The sequence below is a fragment of the Cricetulus griseus genome, chromosome 3, assembly GCF_003668045.3.
Source record: "Cricetulus griseus strain 17A/GY chromosome 3, alternate assembly CriGri-PICRH-1.0, whole genome shotgun sequence".
NCBI classification, from domain to species: Eukaryota; Metazoa; Chordata; class Mammalia; order Rodentia; family Cricetidae; genus Cricetulus; species Cricetulus griseus.
The window spans coordinates 201,590,771-201,614,611 of NC_048596.1; the positions used below are offsets into that span (position 1 = coordinate 201,590,771).

The 23,841-nt window shown below is 45.6% G+C and overlaps 2 protein-coding genes and 1 pseudogene across 4 annotated transcripts in view; 2 read left to right on the forward strand and 1 right to left on the reverse strand.

Annotated features, from left to right (window-relative positions):
- Positions 1-934: 934 nt before the first annotated feature.
- Positions 935-14,137, reverse strand: CUNH1orf131 (chromosome unknown C1orf131 homolog). The gene is made up of 7 exons (XM_027404820.2): positions 13,986-14,137; positions 12,070-12,413; positions 3,530-3,586; positions 2,773-2,868; positions 2,566-2,652; positions 1,859-1,911; positions 935-1,101 (listed from the first exon to the last, which is right to left on the reverse strand). The coding sequence occupies exons 1-7, from the start codon at positions 14,071-14,073 to the stop codon at positions 969-971; spliced, it is 858 nt and encodes a 285-aa protein (XP_027260621.1). The 5' UTR covers positions 14,074-14,137; the 3' UTR covers positions 935-968.
- Positions 4,313-5,883, forward strand: LOC100765606 (annotated as a pseudogene).
- A 7-nt stretch (positions 14,138-14,144) lies between the features above and the next one.
- The window catches only part of Gnpat (glyceronephosphate O-acyltransferase), a 30,137-nt gene continuing 20,440 nt past the window's right edge, over positions 14,145-23,841 (forward strand). For 2 of the 3 annotated variants that reach the window (XR_003483209.2, XM_027404818.2), the window contains exons 1-2: positions 14,145-14,407; positions 21,911-22,093. Coding sequence is in view for 1 of the 3 variants with exons in the window: in XM_027404818.2 (XP_027260619.1) it covers positions 14,333-14,407; positions 21,911-22,093 (258 nt within the window). In the remaining 2 variants the exon portion in view is untranslated. Of the gene's footprint in view, positions 14,408-21,910; positions 22,094-23,841 lie in introns of those variants that run through there. The other variant, XM_027404819.2, reaches the window with a different exon arrangement.

Sequence of the window (23,841 nt, forward strand, 5' to 3'; positions counted from 1 at the left end):
AAAAAAAAAACTCTGACAAATTGGATTCCATCTAAATTGGTTTGGCAATGCTTTCAGAGCCGCCTGACAGCCTGCTGGCAATGATCTACAAGTTTCCAAATCCATATAGCACTGCTTGGGGGACAAGGAGCCGAACTCCCAAGGTGGGAAATACCAGAATTGTTCTTCTCACTGGAGTTTTTCCTTTAATTCACCTCACTCTCTAAGAAGATACTGACACCCAGGTAGGGGCAACACCACTGTAAACAAGGCTTGTGAGGTTACAGTTGCTAGTATGTGTGGGAAACCAGTCAGAACTGCCCTGTGTTACTTAACACATACTACAGAGGTGTATTTTTGGAAATTCTCTCTCTCTTTTTTTTTTTTCTCGAGGCAGGGTTTCTCTGTATTGTTTTGGAGCCTGTCCTGGAACTTGCTCTGTAGACCAGGCTGGCCTCAAACTCACAGAGATCCACTTGCCTCTGTATCCTGAGTGCTGGGGTTAAAGGTGTGCATCACCAATACCCAGCTACTTTTGAAAATTCATACAAAATAGATTTTACACACATAGCAGGCTGCCAATAGGACTGCTTTTCCACAAAACCAACAAATGACAAGAGTTCTTAGTTCTTTCATGACACAGTAACACTGTCATTAAAAGCCCAAAAGGCACTTTAATCTCAGTCACAAACATTCATGAGACAGTAAAACTGTAAAAAAATGGATTGTAACCAAGTTGCTGACACCAGCAACCAGAAACAGTAGTGGAGCCTGGGCACTGGGAGGCGTCCAACAGGGTCACCAACACTGTAGAGAGATCAACCTCTACAGCACAAGGGAGTGGAGCCTGGGCACTGGGAGGCGTCCACCACCCTGTTTATCAGTCTTGCTCCTCAAAATGAAAAAAGATCCTGTGGAACATGAAAGAGCAGTCTGCAGGTTTGGTGGGGTCCTGTGTTCCTACTCCTCTCTGGTGCTGACAAAGTGCATCATTTAGCTACCCTGGAAGAATTTATTTTCTTGATATCTGTGGGGCTTAGAATCAATGTCCCATTTCTGAATTTTCCAACTTGTCCAACTCGTCCATTTGACAAAATGCTGGGAGCCAACTTCTTGGATCTCCTGTGTTGAGGGTAAGAAAAAGGTGCCAGGCAGTTAGAGCAAGCAAGACAACAGCCTGCGGCCTCCTCTTCTTGTGCAGGCCCCACCACAACTGCACTGGTCTCTTGCTTCAGGAAGGTGTGGAACACTATTTCCAGGGTGACCCTTCGCCCTGCTCAGTTCCTGACAGACAGCACCTCCTTGAAGTGACCTCCAGCTCAACCCCCCAGCCATCCTCCAAGCTCCACTGCAGCATCACCAACTTTTCACAGTTGGATGCTTTCCTCACTGCCAAGTCCCTTGAGGGACAGGACTACCCTGGGATGACTACACTTGAGCACCAACATTTACCTGGCACTCAATTGACAAAGACACCATTGTGAGAAAGGGCTAAGATGAAAAGCCCAGTGTGGAGCACCCAGAGGAGAGGGGAATACTCACCCAAAGCTAAGACAAGTCCCAGGCCCCTTGCCTGCTATTTCCCCATGACACATCAAGGTGTCTCACTGTGAGAGTGTGGCATGTCAGGCCAGCCACGCCAACCTCACCTCTCATGAGTCACTGGAGGTGTCTAGTCTTGATAATAGAGACCAGAGAAGATGAGGGATTCAGTCTCATGCAGTTGGCTGATTTGAGGCAGATTCCTAACCTACCCCCTGTTTAAAGGCCCAAACAGGTAACCGAGAGGGCTGGGGTGCCACACACACTCAAGGCAACATGAGGGAACGAACCACAGGGCTTGGCTAGTGATGACTCAGCGTCTGTGGCCAACACTCACCTGTCTTCCTGTCCTTTCCTCTTCTTTTTCTTGAAAATGTCTGTGTCCCGAGCCTAAATTAACATTTAGGACTATATGTCAGTAATGGATAATGAATACTCAAAAACAGGGCAATAGGTTAGTGACAAAAGGCCACATAAATGTCATTTATTTAAAACATTTTCAAGTGGGTATATTAAAGATAACCCAAAAGCCTCACCCTGAACCGTTACAGAATGTGACAGGCTATCGGAATCTGGTGATGTGTACCGTGACTGTACTCAGAAGGCAGAGGCAGGAGGAATGACAAGTCTAAGCCAGCCTGGGATACATACTGAGACCCTGTCACAAAAAACCAAGGGTTTGGTTGTAGCTTCCCTCGCTGCCATGACCCCTGGAGGACAGGGCTCCCCTGGGACAACCACAGCCGAGCACCAACACCTCCTGGGTAAATGGTGGGCACTAGGCAGACAGACAATGTGGCAATGATAATGACCTTTTGCCTCAAAGCCAGCCTTACCTCACCCATGGCCAGGCCAGATGCCTCAGCTGGCCTGATGAAGCTCAGCTGATACAACTGGGGCAGGGGGGGAGGATTTACTAGGCAATGCTGGTGTCTGGTGTCCTGACTGCTTGGCAAGCCATGACTGCCAGCAGGCAGGCCATGAGGCAGCCCCCTCCCCCGCCCACCTGCTTAACAGAGTAAAATGCAGGCACATCACACCCACCACTCTCTTTTCTTCTTCCAGTGCTGCCTTTTTCTCTTTGATTTGTTCCTGTAAAACCTTATAATTCACGTAACTATTTTTGGGAGGCTGAAAGGAAAGAATAAAGGCACATCATCAGTTTTTCTCACACAAATAAAAGGGCAGTCCCAGTGCCCATGTGCTGCTGCCCCTTCCCCTCAGGCCTGGCCACAGTAGGCAAGCCCTCACCTTAGCCCCCAGCATGATAGCCCGCTCCCGTTCCAGGACTCTCTCTTTTCCTTTGCCGTAGCCTGTGATCCCAAAGCGATGTACTTCCAGACGAGCCTGTTGATGCACAACAGTCAGACCTAGCACCCAACAACTCCCAGCAGCCTTTCGGCCTCGCTGCCCCACAGCCGTGGCACTGCAGTGTTGCCTTGGCTGAGGGAGCACCAGCAGGCTCTGGAACCACTGCTCTCTCAGTGTCTCCTCCTTGTTTAATCTCACAGCTGAAGCAATGGATTATCTCTGAATGAACTAGTTAGTGCGGGGACTCAGGTAGCACTCAGTACTCCGGCTCGATGCCCTCTATCAAGCCAGTGCCAGAGGGGCAGCCACTTAGACAAAAGCGCCTCTCCAAACATGCTGTCCACACAGAGAAGCTGACCACAGCAGGCCAAACAGCTGTTTTCTGAAGAGGTGGTCACCAGTATCTACTCTCAGTTGTTGACTTCCTCCTGTCCTTCTCTCAGGCATCTTAGAAACCTGCTGCACTGTGGACACATGTCCCCATCTTTCTGACTTGCCACCGCATCACTGGCCATTGTACTGTAACCCTGTACTAGTCAGTAGGTCAGCCATGTGGACATCGTGAGATGAGGTTCACCATTTCCCTAGCCTGGAGACAAGACTCTCTGGAGAAGGCTGGTACTGCGTGAAAGCTGTCAGTTCATAATAAACAATGCAAACCTTAAAAAGGAACTAAAAACTACCTCAAAATGCTTACCTTTTCTAGGTTAAATTCTTGAATACCCACATCTTTTTCAAAGGCCTTTGTTTTATTCTGCAAAGAAAACAAATTCTTATTGGAAACTACCAATTAGCCAGGTATGGTAACATACACCTGTACTCTAAGGAGAAAAGAGGTGGGAAGTGGCTACAAATGTGAGGCCAGCTTGGGCTACATCATGAAACCTTGTCTCAAAACAAACAACCCAACAACTCTGTGTATATGTATATAAAATAAAAATTAAAAACAAAGCAAAACAACATCCCCAAAAGTACCCGCCCCCCCCACAAGCGCTGGCAAGGATGTCGAGAAACTGAAACCCTTATACACACTGTAGGCAAAAATGCTAAGGGTGCAGCTGCTATGGACAATGTGTGGCATTTCCTAGGAACAGTAAAAACAGAGTGGGCACATAATCGAGTCGTTCTGCCTTGGCAGGGGTTTCCAGAGGCACCTGGACACCAAAGTCACAGTGGCAGTGTTCACAACAGCTGAAATACAAGGGCAACCGGGGGGGTCTACCCACAGATGAACAGGTTAAGTGGTTTGTGCTCAGCCTCTAAAAGTGAGGCATTTGGGGGGGGGGGGTAAAGTTCCATAGCAGAGGGCTAATCTAGCAAACATGAGTCAACACTACAAAAAATAAACCAAAGAGCAGAATTCTGATACATACCATGTCACAGACGCATAGGAGGGCACTGTGATATAAGCCAGTCACAGAGGGCAAGTAGTGACTCCATCCCACAAGGGGCATTGTCACTTAACAGAGAAAGCAGGTAATTCTCGGTCCCCGTCGCTGTGTACTACACCACAGTGTCGGCCACTACCCTACTGTGAGCAACGCCCCTCTTCAGCGGTCTCTGCGCCAACCCGACCCCAATTCTGCAAGGTTGGCTGTGGCTGCTGAAGGCCTGGGCACCACCCTTCTTGTGTCATGGCCTAGCCGTGGAGGCCAAGAAGACCGATGTGCACGACAAGCCCCAGGTGAATGTGGGTACCATGGGCCATGTGGACCACGGCAAGACCACCCTAACCATGGCCATCACAAAAATTCTAGCTGAGGGAGATGGAGCTAAGTTCAAGAAGTACGAGGAGATAGACAATGCCCCTGCGGATTGAGCTCGGGGTATCACCATCAATGTAGCTCATGAGGAGTATAGCACTGCTGCCTGCCACTATGCCCACAGACTACCATGGTCACGCAGATTATGTTAAGAATATGATCACAGCCAGGTGTGGTGGTGCACGCCTTTAGTCCCAGCACTTGGGAGGCAGAGGCAGACAGATCTCTGTGAGTTCGAGGCCAGCATGGTCTCCAGAGCGAGTGCCAGGATAGGCTCCAAAACTACACAGAGAAACCCTGTCTCGGAAAACAAAACAAAACAAACAAAAAAAGGATATGATCACAGGCACTGGCGCCCTGGATGGCTGCATCCTGGTGGTGGCAGCTAATAACAGCCCCATGCCCCAGACCTGAGAGCACTTACTACTGGCTAAACAGATTGGGGTGAAGCACATTGTGGTGTACGTGAACAAGGCAGATACTGTCTAGGACTCAGAAATGGTGGAGCTGGTAGAGCTGGAGATCTGGGAGCTGCTCACCGAGTTTGGATATAAAGGATAGGAGGCCCAGTCATCATAGGCTCTGCTCTTTGTTCCCTTGAGCAACGTGACCCTGAGCTAGGTGTGAAGTCAGTACAGAAGCTGCTGGATGCAGTGGACACTTACATTCGAGTGCCCACCTGGGACCTGGAGAAGCCCTTTCTGCTCCCCATAGTCAGTTCATTCTGTTGCTGGCCGGGGCATAGTGGTGACAGGTACACTAGAGCATAGCATTTTGAAGAAGGGAGATGAGTGTGAGTTGCTGGGACATAACAAGAACATTCCCACTATAATGACATTGAGATGTTCCACAAAAGCCTTGAGAGGGCTGAGGCAGTGGATAACCTGGGTGCTCTGGTCCGAGGCTTAAAGCAGGAGGATTTGAGGCAAGGCTTGGTCATGGTCATGGTCAAGCCAGGCTCCATCCAGCCCTACCAGAAGGTGGAGGCCCAGGTTTACATCCTCACCAAGGAGGAGGGTGGCCGCCACAAACCATTTGTATCTCATTTTATGCCTGCCGTGTTCTCCCTGACTTGGGACATGGCCTGTTGTGTTATTTTGCCTCCAGGGAAGGAGCTTCCCATGCCTGGAGAGGACTTAAGAGGCTCAGCCTAGTTTTGTGGCAGCCCATGATCTTAGAGAAAGGCCAGCATTTCACTTTGAGGGATGGCAACAAGACCACTGGCACTGGCATTGGCACGGACATACCAGCCATGACCGAAGAGGACAAGAACATCAAGTGGAGCTAGTCTGGACTTCTTCTCAGGTTGTTGAGCTTAGGGCTACCTTGGCCACCATTCCTTCCTGTGGACACAAGCTGCATTCAAGCAGAGTACAACTATGAACATTTCTCCTGTTCACAAGGAGTGGCCTGCCTGGAGAGGCAGGCAAATAAACTGTTCAGTAAATATTGGGGGAAAAAAAAAGACAGAGAAAGCAGAACAGAGATATTGGGCCGGAATGGGGACAACTGCAGGAAGACACTTTGAAGATGGCAGGTGGCGATGGCTGTTCACCACTAGTAAGTTATGTACCAAACTGTTATGTTTTGTGTATTTTATTACAATGATAAACTGTAAAAGAAATCTTGAATCCAGCCCACACATCTAGGTATAAATTCCACATGCTGACAAAATCTTTACAAACACTTTGCAGAGTAGAGGTGGAGAGCATGCTTTTGTTTTTAAATGTTATTTTTTATTTTATGTGTGCCTAGTTGTGTGTATGTGCACCATGTGTGTACAGGAAGCAGTTGGAAGAGATGTTGTCTACCCTAGGAATGGAGTTACAGATGGTTCTGAGCCACCATGTGGATGTTGAAAACTGAACCTGGGTCCTCTGCAAGAGCAGTAAGTGACTGGTCTTGCATCTCTTCAACTCCAAGAGCATGTGTTTTAAGGACTCAAGGCTTTAAGGGAAGATGAAACAAGAAAAAGCAAAAAACAAATCTGTCTTTCATGGACCAGACAGAAAGTTCTTCTTGGCAAGAAGCTGGGCAAAGCACTGGCATCTAAGCAGAAGTCTTAAATCACTGCCTCCATGTTCTTTCTTCTCCTGCTCCCTCCCCATCTGCTAGAACGACAGTTCTCTGAGAAGCATCAGCTTCCTGGCTGTGGTGAAACTTTGGTTCCTAACTTCTGGTGACACTGCTGTTGCAAAGGCTTTCAAGATTGTGGCTTCTAAGTCACACACCCTGGCTGTGGCTTCAGGTCTACAGGACTCTCTAGATGCTTGAGACTTTAAGGAGACTATTGTCAAAGACAAAGACATTTGGCCAACAATAGTTACCATCTAATCCCAGGCTCCATCTGTCACAGCAGCAAGAGAGTTATAAATTCCATACAACCTCTAAAAAAGATGTTGTGCCACATAGGGGCCAATGGTGACAGCCAGAGTGGCTGTCCTGCTTTCTCAGGGCACAGTCCCTGCCCTACATAGTAAGGATATCCAATCACAATGCAAACCCCGTCCCCTGTTTTCTTCTCCATATAGGAGCTGTGCTCCAGGCTCAGTAAACCAGCCTGTGGGCTAGCTGACTTGCCCCAAAGCATTTCGTTCTGTGCTGCTTAGATTTAAAAAAGAAAAAAACTGCCAGGTATAGTTAAACACATCTTTAATCCCAGCACTTGGGAGGCAGAGGCAGGAGGATTTGTTAGTTCAAGGCCAGCTTGGTTTAGATAGTGAGTTCTAGGACAGCCTGAGCTACATAGTGAGACCCTGTCTTGAAAACCATAAAACAAAACCCGCCCCCAACCAAAGAAAAGAAAATGTTATTAGTGGGCTAATGAGATGACTCAGCTTTGGGTAAAGGCACTTTCCACAAAGCCTAATGACTTGAGTTTATCCAGTGGGTCCAACATGGCAAAAGGAGGGAACTGAATCCTACAGGTTGTCTATCCTCTGACCTCCAACAGGTGCACCATGGCAGCCACTACCCTGTGCACAAACAAATAAAATGTAATAGAAAAATCTAGGTAGACAAACATTTAAAATTATTAATTAGAGTGGGTGGGTAAACAAACACTTTTTTCCCAAATGAAGGCAGTTTTAAAAATACTAAGAATGCAGGGCAGTGGTGGCGTATGTCTTTAATCCCAGCACTGAGGAGGCAGAGGCAGGTGGAGACCAGAGTTCGAGACCAGCTTGGTCTACAAGAGCTAGTTCCAGGACAGCCTCCAAAGCCACAGAAAAACCCTGTCTCAAAAAACACCACTCAGGAAACCACAAATAAACAAAACGAAAACCCAAAACACTAAGGACTTATTCACTTTGGCCAGTGTGAAGTGCCTCAACTAGATGACTCTCTTCCTAAAAACATGGCCTTTTGGGAGCTCAGAATGAAGAGGGTGAGCTGCATAGCACTCTGCTGTCATGGCTATTTGGCAATGACCTGGGGAGTTGTCTTCAGGTCTAGTGATGCCTCCGGCTCTTCCCACTGGTCTTATCAAAGGCCACAGAACCCAAATAACCTGTATTCTATCTCCCAAGCAGCAGCTAAGTACATAGCCTGGAAGCCAGAGAGCTTGAGGTCAGAACCCGACTTGTGCTGCTTCAGATCCACAATCCTTTATCTGAATGGTCAGTCAGGGTCAAGTTCTGTCTGCAATACCAAACACTGAGAGGCCCAGGACCTTCAGGTGGACTGGAACCCATCAGCACATACCTCCACAACAGCTGGGGGCATATCTCAGAGGGAGAGGCTTGCCTGTGTGTGGAAGGCCCCTCCCTGCTCCATCCCTAGCACCAGGGAAATAAACCACTACCTGTAAAATTCATGTCAAACAGAGGAAACACAAGTGATTTTTGAGAAGCCTTATGATGTTTGTCTGCCAAATAAATTTGCATTAATTTAAAGAACCAAACAGAACCCTGTCAAGTTGTGCTCACAAGCTCTGAATGGCACAGGTGGTACGAAGTACACTTAGCTGCAGACCAATGACCTCACCTCACAGGCCCCAGGGCCAATGGGTGGGCACAAGCCCCAGCACGTGGCTACCCACGTGCAATGGCAATGGCAGTTCCTATGCAGAGTGAGGACACAGGGTCCCCTTCTCTTCCTGCTTTCAGTCCCCACCTTTTTGTTCTGAAACTGGGTCTCTCTATGTAGCCCAGGCTGTCCTTGAATTACAAGGAACTGCCTGAGGGTGGGATTGAAGATGAGTACAACCATGCCCTGTTTTGGTCCCATTTTGGTTAGGTCATTAAGGAGCCTAAGATTTATAGAGTAGTGACAGTAGAGACCTAGCAGCTTGAGGGAAATGAGAACAACCCTACTGATACTGGCCTAGGAGCCAAGTGCTACCTGAATGGCTTCAGGCTATCTGACATACTGCTTAGAAGCCCAAGAATGCCCTTCATCTTGCAAAGCTGCACTCCCATTAAAAAAACAGGTTCTTTCATTTGCTCCTCAAGTCCCAATCTAGGCCACCCCATTTCAAATCCATCCAGAGTCATAGCTCCCCACATACTTAATTGATTTTTGCTTTGTTTTGATTAGAAGGACCTCATCATGTAGTTCAGGCTGGCCTGGAACTCTTTTTGGTTTTGTTTGTAACCCTGGCTGACTTGCCTTCATGTTAATCCTCCTGAGTCCAGGGATTATAGAAATAAGAATCATACTTGGCTGTCTTCATGTACTTTAAAGTACAAAATCTCACAGTTGCCTCTAAAACCTGGGAAGGGCTGGCTTTCCCAGCTTCTGTGCTGCCATCTCATGCCACCGTCCCCTCTGTCCTACTCCTGCTGGTCTTCCAGCTCTTTGAACCAGTCAGGCACCTTGCACCCATGGGGGCTGGCAAGGCTGTTTCTCCTGCTTATGTGGCTCTCTTCTTTCCCTCCAATTACTATTTAATACTGAGCACTACCTGCTCAGGCAGGGCCTTCCTCCCTGACTACTACTCTACCTAGAGTAGGCTATTTGTTTCTGTGTTTGCAACTCTTTACATTTATAACTTTATAACCACAGCAGACAGTTCAGCATTCACATTCCACTGCTGGTCTCTAGGGACAGCCAGGTAGCAGGTGCACAGTGACTTGTAGAATAAAGAATTGCTTATCTAAGTTTACTGTGAAAAGACTTCTGAAATGGTGCCATGTTCCCAGACAAGCCCATTAAGCCTGTGACGATGTACGACACATAGCTTGGTTGTAGAATTTATGGCTTGGGTCTAAGTTCTGAGGGAAAGATCATTTTCAGGGGTTAGGTAGGGCCAGACAGCTGGACAATTTCCAAAATTCACTACCACCTCTTCCTTTCTCAAGTTCTCCAATTCCATGAGTGTCAAATGGAGTTTATCATCAGTCACTTTCTCTGCCACCTGCCTTGGAATGCCTTATGATAGTGTCCTGCTTTGAGAGAACAAGGCTCAACTTGACAGCCTGCAGTCATTCTAGTCCTGAGCAATGAAGAAATCCAGTCTCACACAATGCCAACTCTTTTGCCCATTCTATTAATAGGCAAAACTTTCCACTCTAAAAAAAAAGGGGGCAAGAGTGAATGCAAGAAACTGGGTCCCGGAACATTTGAGGCAGGGAGAAAGTGTACGGAGATAGGTCATGTTAGTTTTGGAATCTGGTTAACACTGAAAATAATGCTTTCCTACCTTCCTACACTGTGGCACAACATAAAAGACATATTCTTGTAGGCTTCTAAAGGAGTAAAGGAGATGGCCAAGGGCCATTCCTTGGCCTACCTATTATGGTCCCAGTGCTAATAATTGAAGCATGAGTGGGAAGCTGACCTAGTATCCTAAAGTAAGAACAGGTATTATTGATTGCAAAACCCAGTGTACTAATAATCTGAGGAAGTGCTGTGAGCACTAGGTATGAAATGGCATTTAAATTCAAAACCACTAATGGATTTGTTTGTGTTTTGCAATACTGGGTAAGGAACCTAGAACCTCCTGCATGCTAGGCAAGGGCTATATCACTGAACCTTTCAGTCCAAAGAATGCTGTTTAAAACAATAAGAATGTAGCAAAAATTGACATTAACACACATTTACACAGCCATAAAGAATAAAGTTGAACTGTAGCTATCAAAAAGATAATGGCATGTTCTAATCTCAGAAACCTGTTTATGGGACCATATCTGGAAAAATGATCTTAAGAGTGCAATTAAAGCTCTCTAGAGTCGAGGAGCACCCTGGATTTAGGGGAAGCCCTAAACCAATGATAGATGCTAATGATAGGTGCCCTGAGACAGAGAGAGAGGGAGGTACAGGAACTATAGGCTTAGACCCATGGGGCTAAGAAGCATTTAAAGGTAAGTCAGAGACTACAGTTATACCATCAAGAGCCATGGGATGCACGGGGCCACCCTGGCCAGAGGCCAGGAAGGCTTCTCTATTCCTAGAGTCCTCGGAGGGAACAGGCCCTACCATATGTGGCTTTGGACTTCTGGCCTCTACAAGACTAATAATTCTCTATTGCTTTGAGGCACTGTGTGGTAATTTCTAACAGCTGCCTTAAGAAAATGACATTTTCTTTTTTGATAGGTAAGGGTAAATGTTTATGGGGCATGAGGAAGGCTAAAGAATGGTATATATCTGGATTTTAGGAATGAATTTGAAAAAACCCATTAGTATATTCTTGTTGCAAGGAAATGGGGAGGGGGGAGGAAGACCATTTGTAGGAGTAGCCACCTCACCTTAACAAACTAAATTTGGGGTAACATTTATAGTTATCTGAAGGAGAGTGCTGCACAGGAAAATAAAATTACTTTTGTACTAGACTGTGAGTTCATGGAGCAAGAGTTGGTGTACATTTTGGTCAGTGCTATGTCCTAGGATAGTGGCTGGCACACAGCAGGAATGGCAGAGAGAAACCTGGTTTTCTTCTGAGCACTAACAACCCAAAGGCTTATTAAGTAGGAAAGTTTAGCTAAGCAGGTCTGGGCTTATCAAGACCTGGAACCTTTTCTTTTGGGGAGATCAGGGTCTCACCATGTAGCTCCAGCTGACCTAGAACTCACTATGTAGACCAGGCTGGCCCTGAATTCAGAGACCCAAATGCTTCCTGTCTCCTCCCGAGCGCTGGGGTTGAAAGTGTAAGCTACCGTGCCTGGCAAAACCTGAAACTCTTAAGACAGTTTTAGATCCTTTATTTACAACTGGCTACCTCCCAAGCACTGAGCAATTAATACTCTGCTGACCAGAGTGTTTCTGTATACCTGAGGCCTCAAGGTACTAACGTCCTAAGTTTACTTAGCATTTACGTCAATGCTGAGATTTATAGTCAGTGCTCAGTTTGCTCTGGGTTATTGGGTTTGGGAACTCCGGTCAGTCAGTCAGCCTAAGATGGCTAAGAACCAAGTGCTGAGTCCTGTGAGTCATTTACCAAATGTTGGGGCCTGAAGGTAGCCTTGGGGTCTCAGTTATGGTCTATGGTCACCTAAAGCACCCTTACCACACAGGTGCAGACCAGCTGATTCATTACCTTTGTGTGCTCATCTTGATCTGACTTTGGTTTTCTTTTTTTACTTCTGCTTTGAAACTCGACCACTTCTACTAGCTTGCCGCTGTTCTTCAGGGGAGAGAGCGACACTGCAGTAGTAGCAGGGACTTCTGGTCCTGAAGGGGGAGCTGAAGGGACAGCAGGAGCAGAGTGCAGCTCTGCTTTGAGTTTCTTGAAAAAGCTGGAAGCATTCTTCTTTTGGCTTCTTGCAGGACATTCAGGCAGGGGAAGGGGCTCTGCTGTCTCATCTGCTATTGTCTCCTCGCCTCTCTTTTTTTCTTTCTTCTTTCTGATCCTTTTAGGCTCTGTTTCACCTTCTGTCTCTCCTGTTTGTTTCAACATTTAAAAAAAAAATTAAAAAGTATTTCGGTGAGTTAACACCAATACCAAATGAATATCACTGTGCATATGGCCCAGACATAGGCACCCATCTGTACAAATAAAGAAACAAAGTGTTTGGGGCCAGAGTGCTTGCTGCCAGGCCTGATGACTTAAGGGTGATCCCCAGGACCAACTTGGAAGCAAAGAACTGATACCCACAAGTTGTTTTCTTATTTCAACATGCTGAGGGTGACAACATCCACCCATACAAATACTCCCTCCACATAGGTGCAACTTGAAAAGTAAAAACACAACTTTTTAAAAAAGAAACAGATTGTTTTTCAAGTAAGGTGGGGTTTTTTGCACAATTTTTATAAATCAAAATGCTGTCTTTCTTGCCTAGGTAGCTGTGTATCTATTCCTGACCTGTATTAATACAATTGCTCTAGTCCTCACACTTGCTCCTTACTTAGTGGCATCAAAGTCATATTTCCCAGGATTGTAACTCACAGGTCACCCACTCAGTTGCCTCTACACAAGTATTCCTTTTTACCACACTGCAGGGTAACAAGTACATGTCCCAGTCTTCCTGTTTTCTTTCAGTTATGAATTAAGTAGAACCCAGGAAAACTGCCTTAATTTAAACACCTTTACTTTCTACTGAATTTCTCATCTTCTGTTTGTTTCCTCTGCTCAGACTCTCAACAGAAACCTGGAATTTGAACCAGAATTCTAGGCCTCATTACTGACCTACAGCATGAGCACAAGAGCTTTCTAAACACCAGCTGAGTACTCACTAAATGTGTCCTTGGAGACAATTTAACTCTGGCAGTATGCATATAAAAATGAGTCCGGTCAATGGAGCAACTAACAATGAATTCCAGCACATGTGGACACAAATTGTATTTAGGATTTTAAAAATTAGTCCTCAGACTTGTGAAAGTCGGAGGCCAAGTCTTGTCTGCCTTCCACTCCGTGGGCACAGAAAACCTGCACAGGACAAGGCAACCCGTGGAAAAATGTGATATTAGGCCCTAGGCCTATTATCCGAGCTCTGAAGGGCAACCTTTAACAAGCTCTGTTAGCTTCTGGTGCTTGTAACAAAGGATCAATGCAGGGATATATAAGGGTTGCTCTGACAGTTACTGGGGGAACGCACAAGAGCATGTACACCTGATACGCTCTTCCACATTCTAAGTTATTTTTTAACCGTATAAGTGAGTTTAGATTTTGAGTAAGCGCTCTAAAACATAACAAAGCGTTTGTAACGTGTTTGGTTATGAAAGTCAGGCAATCTATGTGAGCTCTTCAGCCTGCGAGTGACTGTCCTTTTGTCAAAGTGCCAGATAGTTGCCTGTCTTTAGTAACACGCTCTGATTTTTCTTTCCCGCACATTGAGAAAGAGCCAAGATGTGGGTGAGAAGGCCTCAGAGAGGGAGACGCCGCAGGGGTAAGGCCAGCCGGCAAGGCGCCAGGAGATCGGGTGACCCGAGCCGCCTCCGGGTGGCACGCGGTTCTGCCGAGTCTGGGATGAGTTCAGCTGCCCTTGGCCGCCTCCTCTAGAGAGCCACGCTCACCCAGGTCGTAGAGGGTCCTCAGCACGGCATCCAGGAGTGTCTCTGAGCCAGCAGGCTCTGTCGAGTCCGATTCTCGTTCTTCCGCCATGGGAATCAGCACGGAACTCCAAACTCAGCCCACAATCCACCGCTTCCGCTTCCGGCGCTTCTGCGCGTGCTCCACTGAGCTCGGCGCCGCCTCCATCCTGGCTAAGATGGTGGCGCCCGGGGTCCCGTGCGGTGGCCGTACTGAGTGCCACCGCCCTGGGCGGATTGGAGCCGCCCCGTTCGAAAGAACCGCCCCCAGCCGCTGCACCACAGCCGCGTAGCAGACGAGCCCAGGCCCCGCCCGGGACGGCAGCCGCGCCATGGACGTTCCTAGCTCTTCCAGCTCCCGCTTCTCGGTCGGCTCTGCCAATCCCGGCACTCTGCTCCAATATGCGGTAGGCACCTGGGGCACTGAGGCCCGGGGCTGTGTCTTGGGAAAGGACAGCTCCTCCTGAACCCTGTCCCCCGAGCCCACGACCCTTGTCTTAGAGAGCGTGTCCCGACGCCCCTCTGTGTAGGATTTGGGTACTTGGCTTGGTATCCACAGCAACCATGTGCCTGCGTCTCGGTAACATGTCTGCTTTTACAAGTTTCTGTCGTTGGTGACCCCTCTGTCCCTTTCCCCTATCAGGCCTGGAGCCCGGCACATCAGCACGAGGGGAGAACTGGAGACTCCCCTGTCCACCGAGGGCGTGTCTGCAGAGTTCTGCCCCTTGAGAAACCTGCGGGCTGACGTAGCCTGCGAAGACTTGGCTCTTCAGTGGCTCCCGCCTTTTTTTCCCCCTGAAGTATTCTTGGGAGAAAAACATTCGGCTAGAATATTCGAGTAGAGTTTTAACACTCTAATTGAGGAAGACTTGAAACTTCTGGAAAATAATTGTCTCCTATTAGTTATTTTTCCACAAGTTGTTGGATATCACTCCCATTGCCACTGGCTTCACTCCAATTTGCCTCTCTACACCCCTCTTCCAGAATTACTTCCTCTTCTGGTTTTAACTGGTGGTTTGCTTAGTTTGGTTTCCAACAGAATGGTGGTCGCTTAAAATATTCATGAGCTTACAATATTCATTATCAAGGTAGAAGCTTTGTACCTCTTCACCTTGTGAGATTGTACAATCCTGGGAGACAGTTGACTTTTACTTTATGTGTATCAGTGTTTCCCTGCATGTATGTATGTGCACCATGTGGTGGTGTCTGGTGCATCAGAGGCCAGCTCTGGAAATCCAGTTAAAATTGTTGTGACCTGCCATGTGTGTGCTGGGAAAGGAATTGCTCTTAACCCTTTGAGCCATTTCTCTAGCCCTGGGGAAATTTATTTTTAATAGCTTATTTTGAAACAATCTTCATGGTTTGTACTCTGCTTTGGCTGTCCTGGACCTTGCCATCCTCATGCCCTAACCTCCAGAAGGCCATGATTACAGGTCTACACCACCACTCTTGACAAATAATGCTTTTAAAAGGATATTTCCATAGTATGGCAGTTAACACCAGTCTCTGATTTAAGTCCAGTGTAGCGTTAGCTTGTGTAGAAATGTCAAAAGAGAAAACACACACACACACACACACACACACACACACACACACACACACACACACACACACGAGAGCAAAGCAAACAAACTTCTGGGTTTCTAAGAGAATATTGCTACCTTGAGAATAGGATATCTTTTGGAATGTGGGCAAACTTCTTTGTCTCTTAAGAACTTTACGTTTATGATTGCTGTGGCTGGAGCCTGTCGTTGACTTCACCACACAGTTCTTTGGTGGAAATACTTGACCATTGTTTTATAGTTTGTTATTCTAAAAGGAGGAATTGTTGTGGTAGATCCAATTCAAGAAACTCCTTGGCCTTTAAATGGATTTGTGTGGGGGTTGGATTTTTCCTTGCGTGTGTTAATAAAAAGGAGTTAGTTTCTACTTCATCTGTGTTTTTTTTTTTTTTTTTTTAGTCCGAAGATTTTTGTCAACTTTATGTGTGAATAATTAAGACAGCTGGTCACGAGCATTTCCACTTTTGAAGCTGGACATCCCCCCCCCCCTTTGGTTTTGTTTTGTTTTGTTTTGTTTTTTGAGACAGGGTTTACTCTGTGTAAATTTCACCTGCCTCTGGTGCCACCAATGCCTGGCTCAGTAGCCTTTAACAGTGGTTCTGTCTAATCTTTGTGACTGCCTAACTTCTTCCACCACAGTTAATTGTGCAATATTTTCTGTCTAGTCTGTAGTTCTTTAGTGATATTAAGATATTGCTAATGATGGCAAACATTAGGAGTGCCTGCAGTGTCCCAGTTTTTATTCTCAGTGCCAAAGACTGTCTTGCCTCTAAGGACACAGGAAGTGGCAAATGTAAATAGGTAGCACAATTAAGTGGGATAAATAAGGGCGGTGATTAAAGCATGCATTGAATGTTGTTGGAGTCAAGGGAAAGGACATCTGGCTCATTTGGTGACTTGAGAAGGCTTCTAAGAAATGATACCAAAACAGAGTTTCTGTAGTATGAATGCTGGGAAGTGAGGACTGCTGAAGTAATTACCTAAGAAAATCACTGCCTTGCATGTGTGGGGAAACTGATTAATGATTAATGATAAAGAAAACATAAGACAGAATTAAGAACATAAGCAAAAGGTGTTTCCTAAAAGAATTTCACATATCATGGGTATCTGAGTATTTGTGGCTTTTATTGAGGATTAATTCTTCTCTTTTGGTTTATGCTCCTGAAAATAAGAAAATCATTAGACTTCTAGCATGATTATCTGCATTAGTCATGCCTTTCCCTCTGAAGGCTGTAGGCAGAAAGAAACTCAGGTTGGGGAAGATGTGTGATTCATAAGTATTGAGATCAGTTAGGACAAATGGCTAATGCAGGCAAGGAGGTGAAGCCCAGTGAGGCCAGGAAGCACACAGCATGATGGTTTTATTTGATACTTAGGTCAGGAGATCCTTGGCCCTGGGAACCAGCTGTATCTAGGACCCGAGGAAAGTGGTGGCAGTCAGATGTAGGCTGTTGGTTTCCTGTGGTTTGGCAACTGGGCAGATGCTGATCTCTCAGTGATAGGAAGTACCAGGGAGGAGCAGGTTTAGTCAGGTAGTAGAGCAGTTTCGGTCTAGGATGTAAGGTTGTCGGCTGTGGATTATCATGATCTGGACCAGATACATCCTAAATGTTTGGGAGGCATCTAAGTAGAGTTAGGACTGTGGTACCCAAGCAAAAGAGGAGGGTGTGCCTGAGAATGTGGATTTGGCAAGTAAATGGCAGGTAAGATGTAGCTGAAGTTACAAATGCAATCTTCCTCTGAGATTTTGTGTGCTCGGGCATGCATTGCCGCCCCCCCCCCCGCCCCCCCGTGTGTGTGTGTGTGTGTGTGTGTGTGTGTGTGTGTGTGTGTGTGTGTGTGTGTGTGTGGCCCAAGTTCACAATTCAGAACCCTGGTTGCTTGTTAGAGTTCCAGTGAAGGGTCCAGATACTTAGGATATCCCACCTCAGACTGCACATTGCTCTTGCTCTGATTTTACCAGTCTAATCCTGCTCACTGGACATCACTGTTCTGACTTTGTATTTCTCAGGAAGTGTGCTGTCTCTTCAAAATTTCATGAACCACTCAGTATAAAGTATTTCCTTGTTGACACCTGCTTTTATCTTGAGCTCATTTAGTGGTGGCTCAGGGCAGTCCTTGTACAGGCTGGTCAGAGCTGATAGCTAAATATTTATGGCATTTGTAAGCCCATTGGTAAATATTGCTATTAATGAAAACTGAAGATTAAAGTTACATAAATTTATACTTAAATACATTTTATACAAAATAAAGATAAGTATTACCAAACAGCATTTCCCAGTTACTTACTGAACATTACTATTATCTCTGTTTGGAAGTTGGCCTCTTAGGGGAAGGTGGCACATACTCCTGTATCATCTCATGCTGCTGTGCATCTTGGCCAGTGCTGGTGAGGTCGTTCTGGTGTGAGCGGACCTTGGTGGGAGTACATGTGCTACAGAGTGCCTAAACCTGGGCTCCATTGCAGGTTACTGACCAGCATAGTGTCTGCCAGTGAAATCACTCAGTGACCTTGAACTTGACCTTCTATGCTGAAGGACATGCTTCTCTCTGGGTAGTGTCTGCTTGCCCTATTACTGTTGTATTCCGTCTATAGCAAGGAGTTTGGTGTACAGATAGCTCTCAGGTGCCACTTGCTGAAGGAAAGCAGTGGAGAGGGAGGCTGTGGGAGGGCCCAAGGTACAACCTAAGGTGGGGATGTGTGTCATCCAACTTCCTGCTGGACTCTACTTGCACTGTGATATTGGGTAAGTAACCATCAAATGTGTTTACTTGCTGGCAGTAAGTGCTGCTCCTGCATGCTGCAATCCTTTGCACAGGAGGACAGGTGGTGGGGATCAGCTAACCTGGGTTCATAAAAGGTGTGGGCTTGGCTTTACAGGAACTAGAGAAATAAGGTGGTGGGGGTAGACAGGTGTGGGGGCTACTAAACCTACTTGTCAAGCTTTCTCAAAATATATATATGGTCGGTCCTCTTGCCTTTGGCTCTTAGTTGTCCTGGACCATGCCCTCAATGCATTCCTGCTGATAATGATGCTGTCCTCTGTCCACTCCTAAGGCCACTAATGGGAAGTTTCTAAGATCTCAGTTACCCTTACATTATATAATCATAGTTTGTTGAGTCCAAGTTTGAGCTGTTACTTTATTAATGAGAACTGTAAAATTGGAGAAGACTTTGCAGTCTTATGAGCAAAAGCCTATGATATGTTAGGATGACTACAATTATCAAAATGGCCAGATGCTAATGGTATGTGCTACCTTTGGAATAATTGTTATCATGCATAGATACGCAGATACAGCATGTGAACACACATGTATTAAATGTGAATGGCAGGCAGAGGTCCTGAACAAGGTGTGAGTGCTTCTATGGGGAGTTCCCGAAAGCCTTCTCAGAGAAATGATGCTGCAGCAGGTACAGCAGAGCAGTAGGACCACCCAGACAGATGGCTACATGCTTAGAAGGATGCCGGCAAGTCCTCTTGTGGCAGCACAGCACACTAACCAGGGAGTAAACCGTGAGTGAACTGTGTCTCAGCGGACAGGAGATCAGACATAACATATCTTACTTGACTCTGGAAGTGACTGGCCTTATTCTAAGCAGGTGGAACTCATTTAAGTATTTTAAAAAGTGAAGACTAACCTGTGTTTTGAAAAGCATACAATTAGCTGGCAGAAAGATTCACTCAGGGCACATTTAATCTAGAAGAATATTGAGATTATGAGTGCAGGCTTGCTGGGTAGCCTAGCTGAGGGTAGGGCCTGTGGGTGCCGAGTAGATGCTATACATTCTCAAAGGCCACAGTAATAGGATTGGGTGGAATGATGCCCAAAGGTGTAGCTGAGGTGGCAGTTAAGATTTCAGGAAAATAATCTTGTAGAACCCAGTCGAAAAGTGGATAGGTTTTGGAGCAATGTTGGGAATTCAGAATATGTAATGGGAGAAGAGAATCAGGTGGACGATTTGGAAGCACATGTAATTAGTGTTTTAAGCTTGCTGCAGGGCCGTGGAAGTCACTCAGTGGTAGAGCATTTGCCTAGTATGAATACTAAAAATCCTGGGTTTCATCTGTAGTCCCCCACCCCCCACTAATAAGACAAAAGGAGAGAAACAAAGCAACAACAACAAAAAATCCACAAGCAACAAAATCCAGTGGAATAGGTGAGTGTGTCCAGCAGTCGTGGAAGGCAAAAGACAAGGGCTGGAGGAGGTGAGCTTTTGAACCTATAAGGAAGAAAAAGTATTTTTTGTAGTTTGAGGGGAAAACTCCCCCAGGTTAAAAGTCACTGAATTGAAGGAAGGAGGTATGTTTCTGCTGTTGATGAGAGAGCACTGGAAAATACCAAAGTGGGGAAGTTTCACTGGAGGTAGGGAAAGAAGACTAGGAGATGCTGGCTTAGCCAAAGCAAGGGCTCACACTGAAAATGCTGTGTGGTTGTGTTTAAGAACAATTGTGCCTTATATATAATTCCAAGGAGTGAAATACAACTTAAGTGTGCCACATTAACAGAGGAAGACAAAAATAATGGAAGAAATTTAAATGACAAATGACAAGGAGGGGTGTTTATGACATTATGTGAAAAAATCAAGTTGACAGTCTCAATGTGTCTGTTGGGAGAGACATGTCCCTGTGCTTAGGAGCAAGCATACCTTAGAATAGTCTCTACATTAGGGGTTTACACATAAAGTTAGATTTTTGTTTGTTTGTTTGGTTTTGTTTGTGCTTTCCCTGAATCTTCTGGATTTTTAAGTGAGTACAAATCACTTGGTAATTATGTAACAACTAAGATATTTTAGAACAGTATTTACTATAGGGAAATACAGATAAAGAGGGAAGGTAAATTATATTTGGTAGGGCCCCTGTTTTGAATAAGACATACACATATTTCTGTAGGTGTAAATTAAAAAAATTAAGGAAACTCCTGGGCTATAGTGCTGTGAGTGCTTCGTGTTACCATGTTGCCATAAACAAGTATGGCAATCAGTGTAAGGAGCCATAGATGCCACCAAATTATGTCTCTAGTGTTTTGGAAGCCTAGGGCCTTGGGATTCCTGTGGACTGGTGAAGACAGCTGCTCAGAGGTTGTAGTGAAGATTGTTCTTCAGAATGCCAAGTTCTCAGAATAGAGCTGGCACTTAGTAGCTGGCAGCCTTCATTGTGATCATTATCATTACCACTACTAATTACTTGGTCAGGAAAGCACTGTTCTAGAAGCACCACTGGACTGTGAAGCAGTGCAAGTGCTTGGTGGATGGAAACAAGCTGGGCCCACAAGAGCTGAGCACAGGTGATGAGGCAGAACAGACTGCTTATTTTATTTGACATAGTTTTGTTTTGAGACAATCTCATGTAGGCTAGGCTGGCTTTGAATCCTGATGGTTTTTCCCCACCTCTAAAAGGCATGGACTATATAGGTTTGCACCACCACACCCAACTTAGTTTGAGGCTTCTAATACATGTTTTGATTTATTTTTTATTTTTTTCTTCTTTTTTAAATTCTTTACTACGCATATTTACATGTCCATCCCCCCCCCATTCCCTTCTCATCCTCCCATGTTCCCCCCAACCCTCGCCAACCCATCCCCCAACTCCTCCCCAGGGATAGTGAGACCCTCCATGGGGGACCTTCAAAGTTTGTCATATCATTTGGGGGAGGGCCTAGGCCTTCCTTTCTGTATCTGGGCTGCAATAGTATCCCTCCATAGGGAATGGGCTCCCAAAGTCCATTTGTGCTCTAGGGATAAAGACTGGCTCCACTGTTAGAGGTCCCATAGACTGTCTTGACCTCCTAGCTGGCACCCACATTCAGAGGGCTTGTTTGGTCCAAGCTAAATAGAGGCAGACAAAGCAAGTTTGTCAGTATGGTACTGAGTTTACAAAGAAAGCCATCAGAAATATGCTTATCAATAGGCCAGGGCCTCTGCTCAGAGGTGGAGTGCTTGTAAAGCATATAAAAGCTAGGTTCAGTTCTTGGCCCAACAAAACAAAACCATAGGTTCCCCTTCCTGGTGGCTTAAGCCTATAATCCCAGCACTTGGGAGGTGGAAAGTAAAGATGAAGATGAAGAGTTGGAGGTTGTTTTTGGCTACATAGAGTTTGAGGCCAGCTGAGGCTACATAATAGTCCTGCCTAATATTAATAAATAATAATAATTTGGGGTCACAAAGTATCCAATAACAATAGTTGAGTATAAACTTATTGGTCATGGTGTTGACACTTCTTTTTCTCTGTCTAGGAATCTAATATTAGAATACTCTTGCTCAGGTGTCATGCAGTGAACATTTGGGCAGAGGAACCTTAGTAATTCCCAGTGGGCTCACCTCACTGTCTTTCACTTCCTTCTTCACAGAAAGAGCTCAAAAAGTGGGATGAGTTTGAAGACATCTTAGAGGAGAGGAGGCATGTCAGTGACTTGAAGTTTGCCATGAAATGCTACACACCCACCTTGTATAGGGGGGTCACTCCCTGCAAGCCAAGTGTTATCAAGTCCATTGTTTTTAATTCTGAAGAGATTCACTACGTCATTAAACAGGTAAGAACATTGTTCTTCAGGCACAGCCAGCCTCCTCCACTGAAAACGGGTCCTTCTCTTGTTTCCATGAATTTATTTTATCATCTCAAATGTACTTTTAGTTTTTGCTACATGACACTCAAATGTATGCTGTCCTTTTGTTAAGACCGGTAGGCCAGCCATAGAAGTAGCATGGAGCCAGTAGCATAGTAAAATAGAAGATACAACTTGCTAGTGAAGAACCCACAATTTGAGCAGAGCTAATTTGGTGTAGGGAATAAGGAAGGTTTTGTTTTTAACACTATCTGCCAGAAACTCCAGGTCTTCCTAGTGAAGGGGTGAAGAGAGTCCTTAGCTGATCAGACCTCCACATTAAAACATCATGAGAAGCTCTGAGGAGTCCTAGACCTAGTCTCATGTGTGTCAGTTGCATTATTATGTTGGGTTCGGGATGCTGTAGCAGTAGCAGAAGCCCACACTTTGGGAGCCACGATTTGTTTTCAGAACAGGTCAAAGAGAAGGTTCATGTAGAATGCTGAAAGTGGTTCAGTCTGACCAGCAGAAGACAGAAGGGTGGTGAAATGCAGTGAGCTCCAGGGGTGAGTGAGGTTCACCAGGGGCTTGGAAGCCACGTGGAAGGACTGGGTTTTGTATACACAGTGTCACGTCCTCAGATGCTCAGGTGGAGTGCCATGCAGATGGAGTACAGGAGCACAGGTCACGGTTCGGGTTTTAACTTTAGATGTGGACTTTGACCCATGCCCTTAATCCCTGTACTTTGCTTGGCCACTAACATCATGGAGATGCTATCAGTTCTCTGTGGTTAGGATTATTTCATGACCAAAGACAAGTTTTCCTTTCCAGTTAACACTCAGGGACATTACTATAGTACCCAAGGCATTATAGTACCCAAGTTAAGTCCAGTCAGGCATGAGTGGGTTGGGATGGGCTGGGTTCTCAGATGCATATCATCATGTTGAAGCACTGTAGCATTCTTACATGAAACTAGGGAGCACAGTCTGCATGTACCTAGGCTAGGTAGTGTGCATACATGGTGGAGCCTATTGCTTCTTGATCCAAGTTGAACAAAACATAAGATTAAATCAGCAAAAAAATTGATTCTGTCTGTCCCAATTAAATATTTGATACCTGAGGGTGTCCTTAGGGAAGTAGCATACGGATTGTTTTTGGTTTGGTTTCTTTGCCATGCTAGGAATGGAACCTAGGGCTGCTCACATGGTAAGCAAATGCCTTACAACTGAGCTGCATCCTCCAGCCCCATGTATGTCTTTTTTTTTTTTTTTTTTTTTTTTTCATGTGCATGGGAAGAGACTTCAAGACAAAGTCTCATGTAGCTCAGATTTCTCTTTAGTCCTAGTTTCTACCTCCTCAGTGCTGAGATTACAGGTGTGCATCACCAACCTGACTTTGAGTAACTTTTTCCTCCCTATATAGGTAGGTGTGTGCTTGAATAATAAATAGTGTGCTATAGTAAGTACATATATGTCAGTGCCAATAGCATGGTTGTTTATCATTATTAAGCATTGCATACTAGGCATAATTTTGGGGTTCTGCTTTTATAGGCTGGTGATTCTGTGGGTTGCCACACACTTGAGTAATGTTGTCTATGACTCCATGACAACTGTGATGGCACTGGGTGATGGGAAGTTTTCATTGCCATTGTAATCTTACAGAATTGTTCTCATGGATGTATGTGGTTAGTCATTGATCAAAACTATTCCTTATGTGACACCTGGCTTCTGTAATCT

Excerpts from the sequence above, each read along its gene's own strand:
- CUNH1orf131 (XM_027404820.2), bottom strand. The coding sequence starts at position 14,073 with ATGGCGGAAGAACGAGAATCGGACTCGACAGAGCCTGCTGGCTCAGAG. Across the intron at positions 12,414-13,985 it reads GAGGACCCTCTACGACCTGG|GAGAGACAGAAGGTGAAACA; the intron begins GTGAGCGTGGCT and ends TGAAACAAACAG. Across the intron at positions 2,653-2,772 it reads CTATCATGCTGGGGGCTAAG|CCTCCCAAAAATAGTTACGT; the intron begins GTGAGGGCTTGC and ends CTTTCCTTTCAG.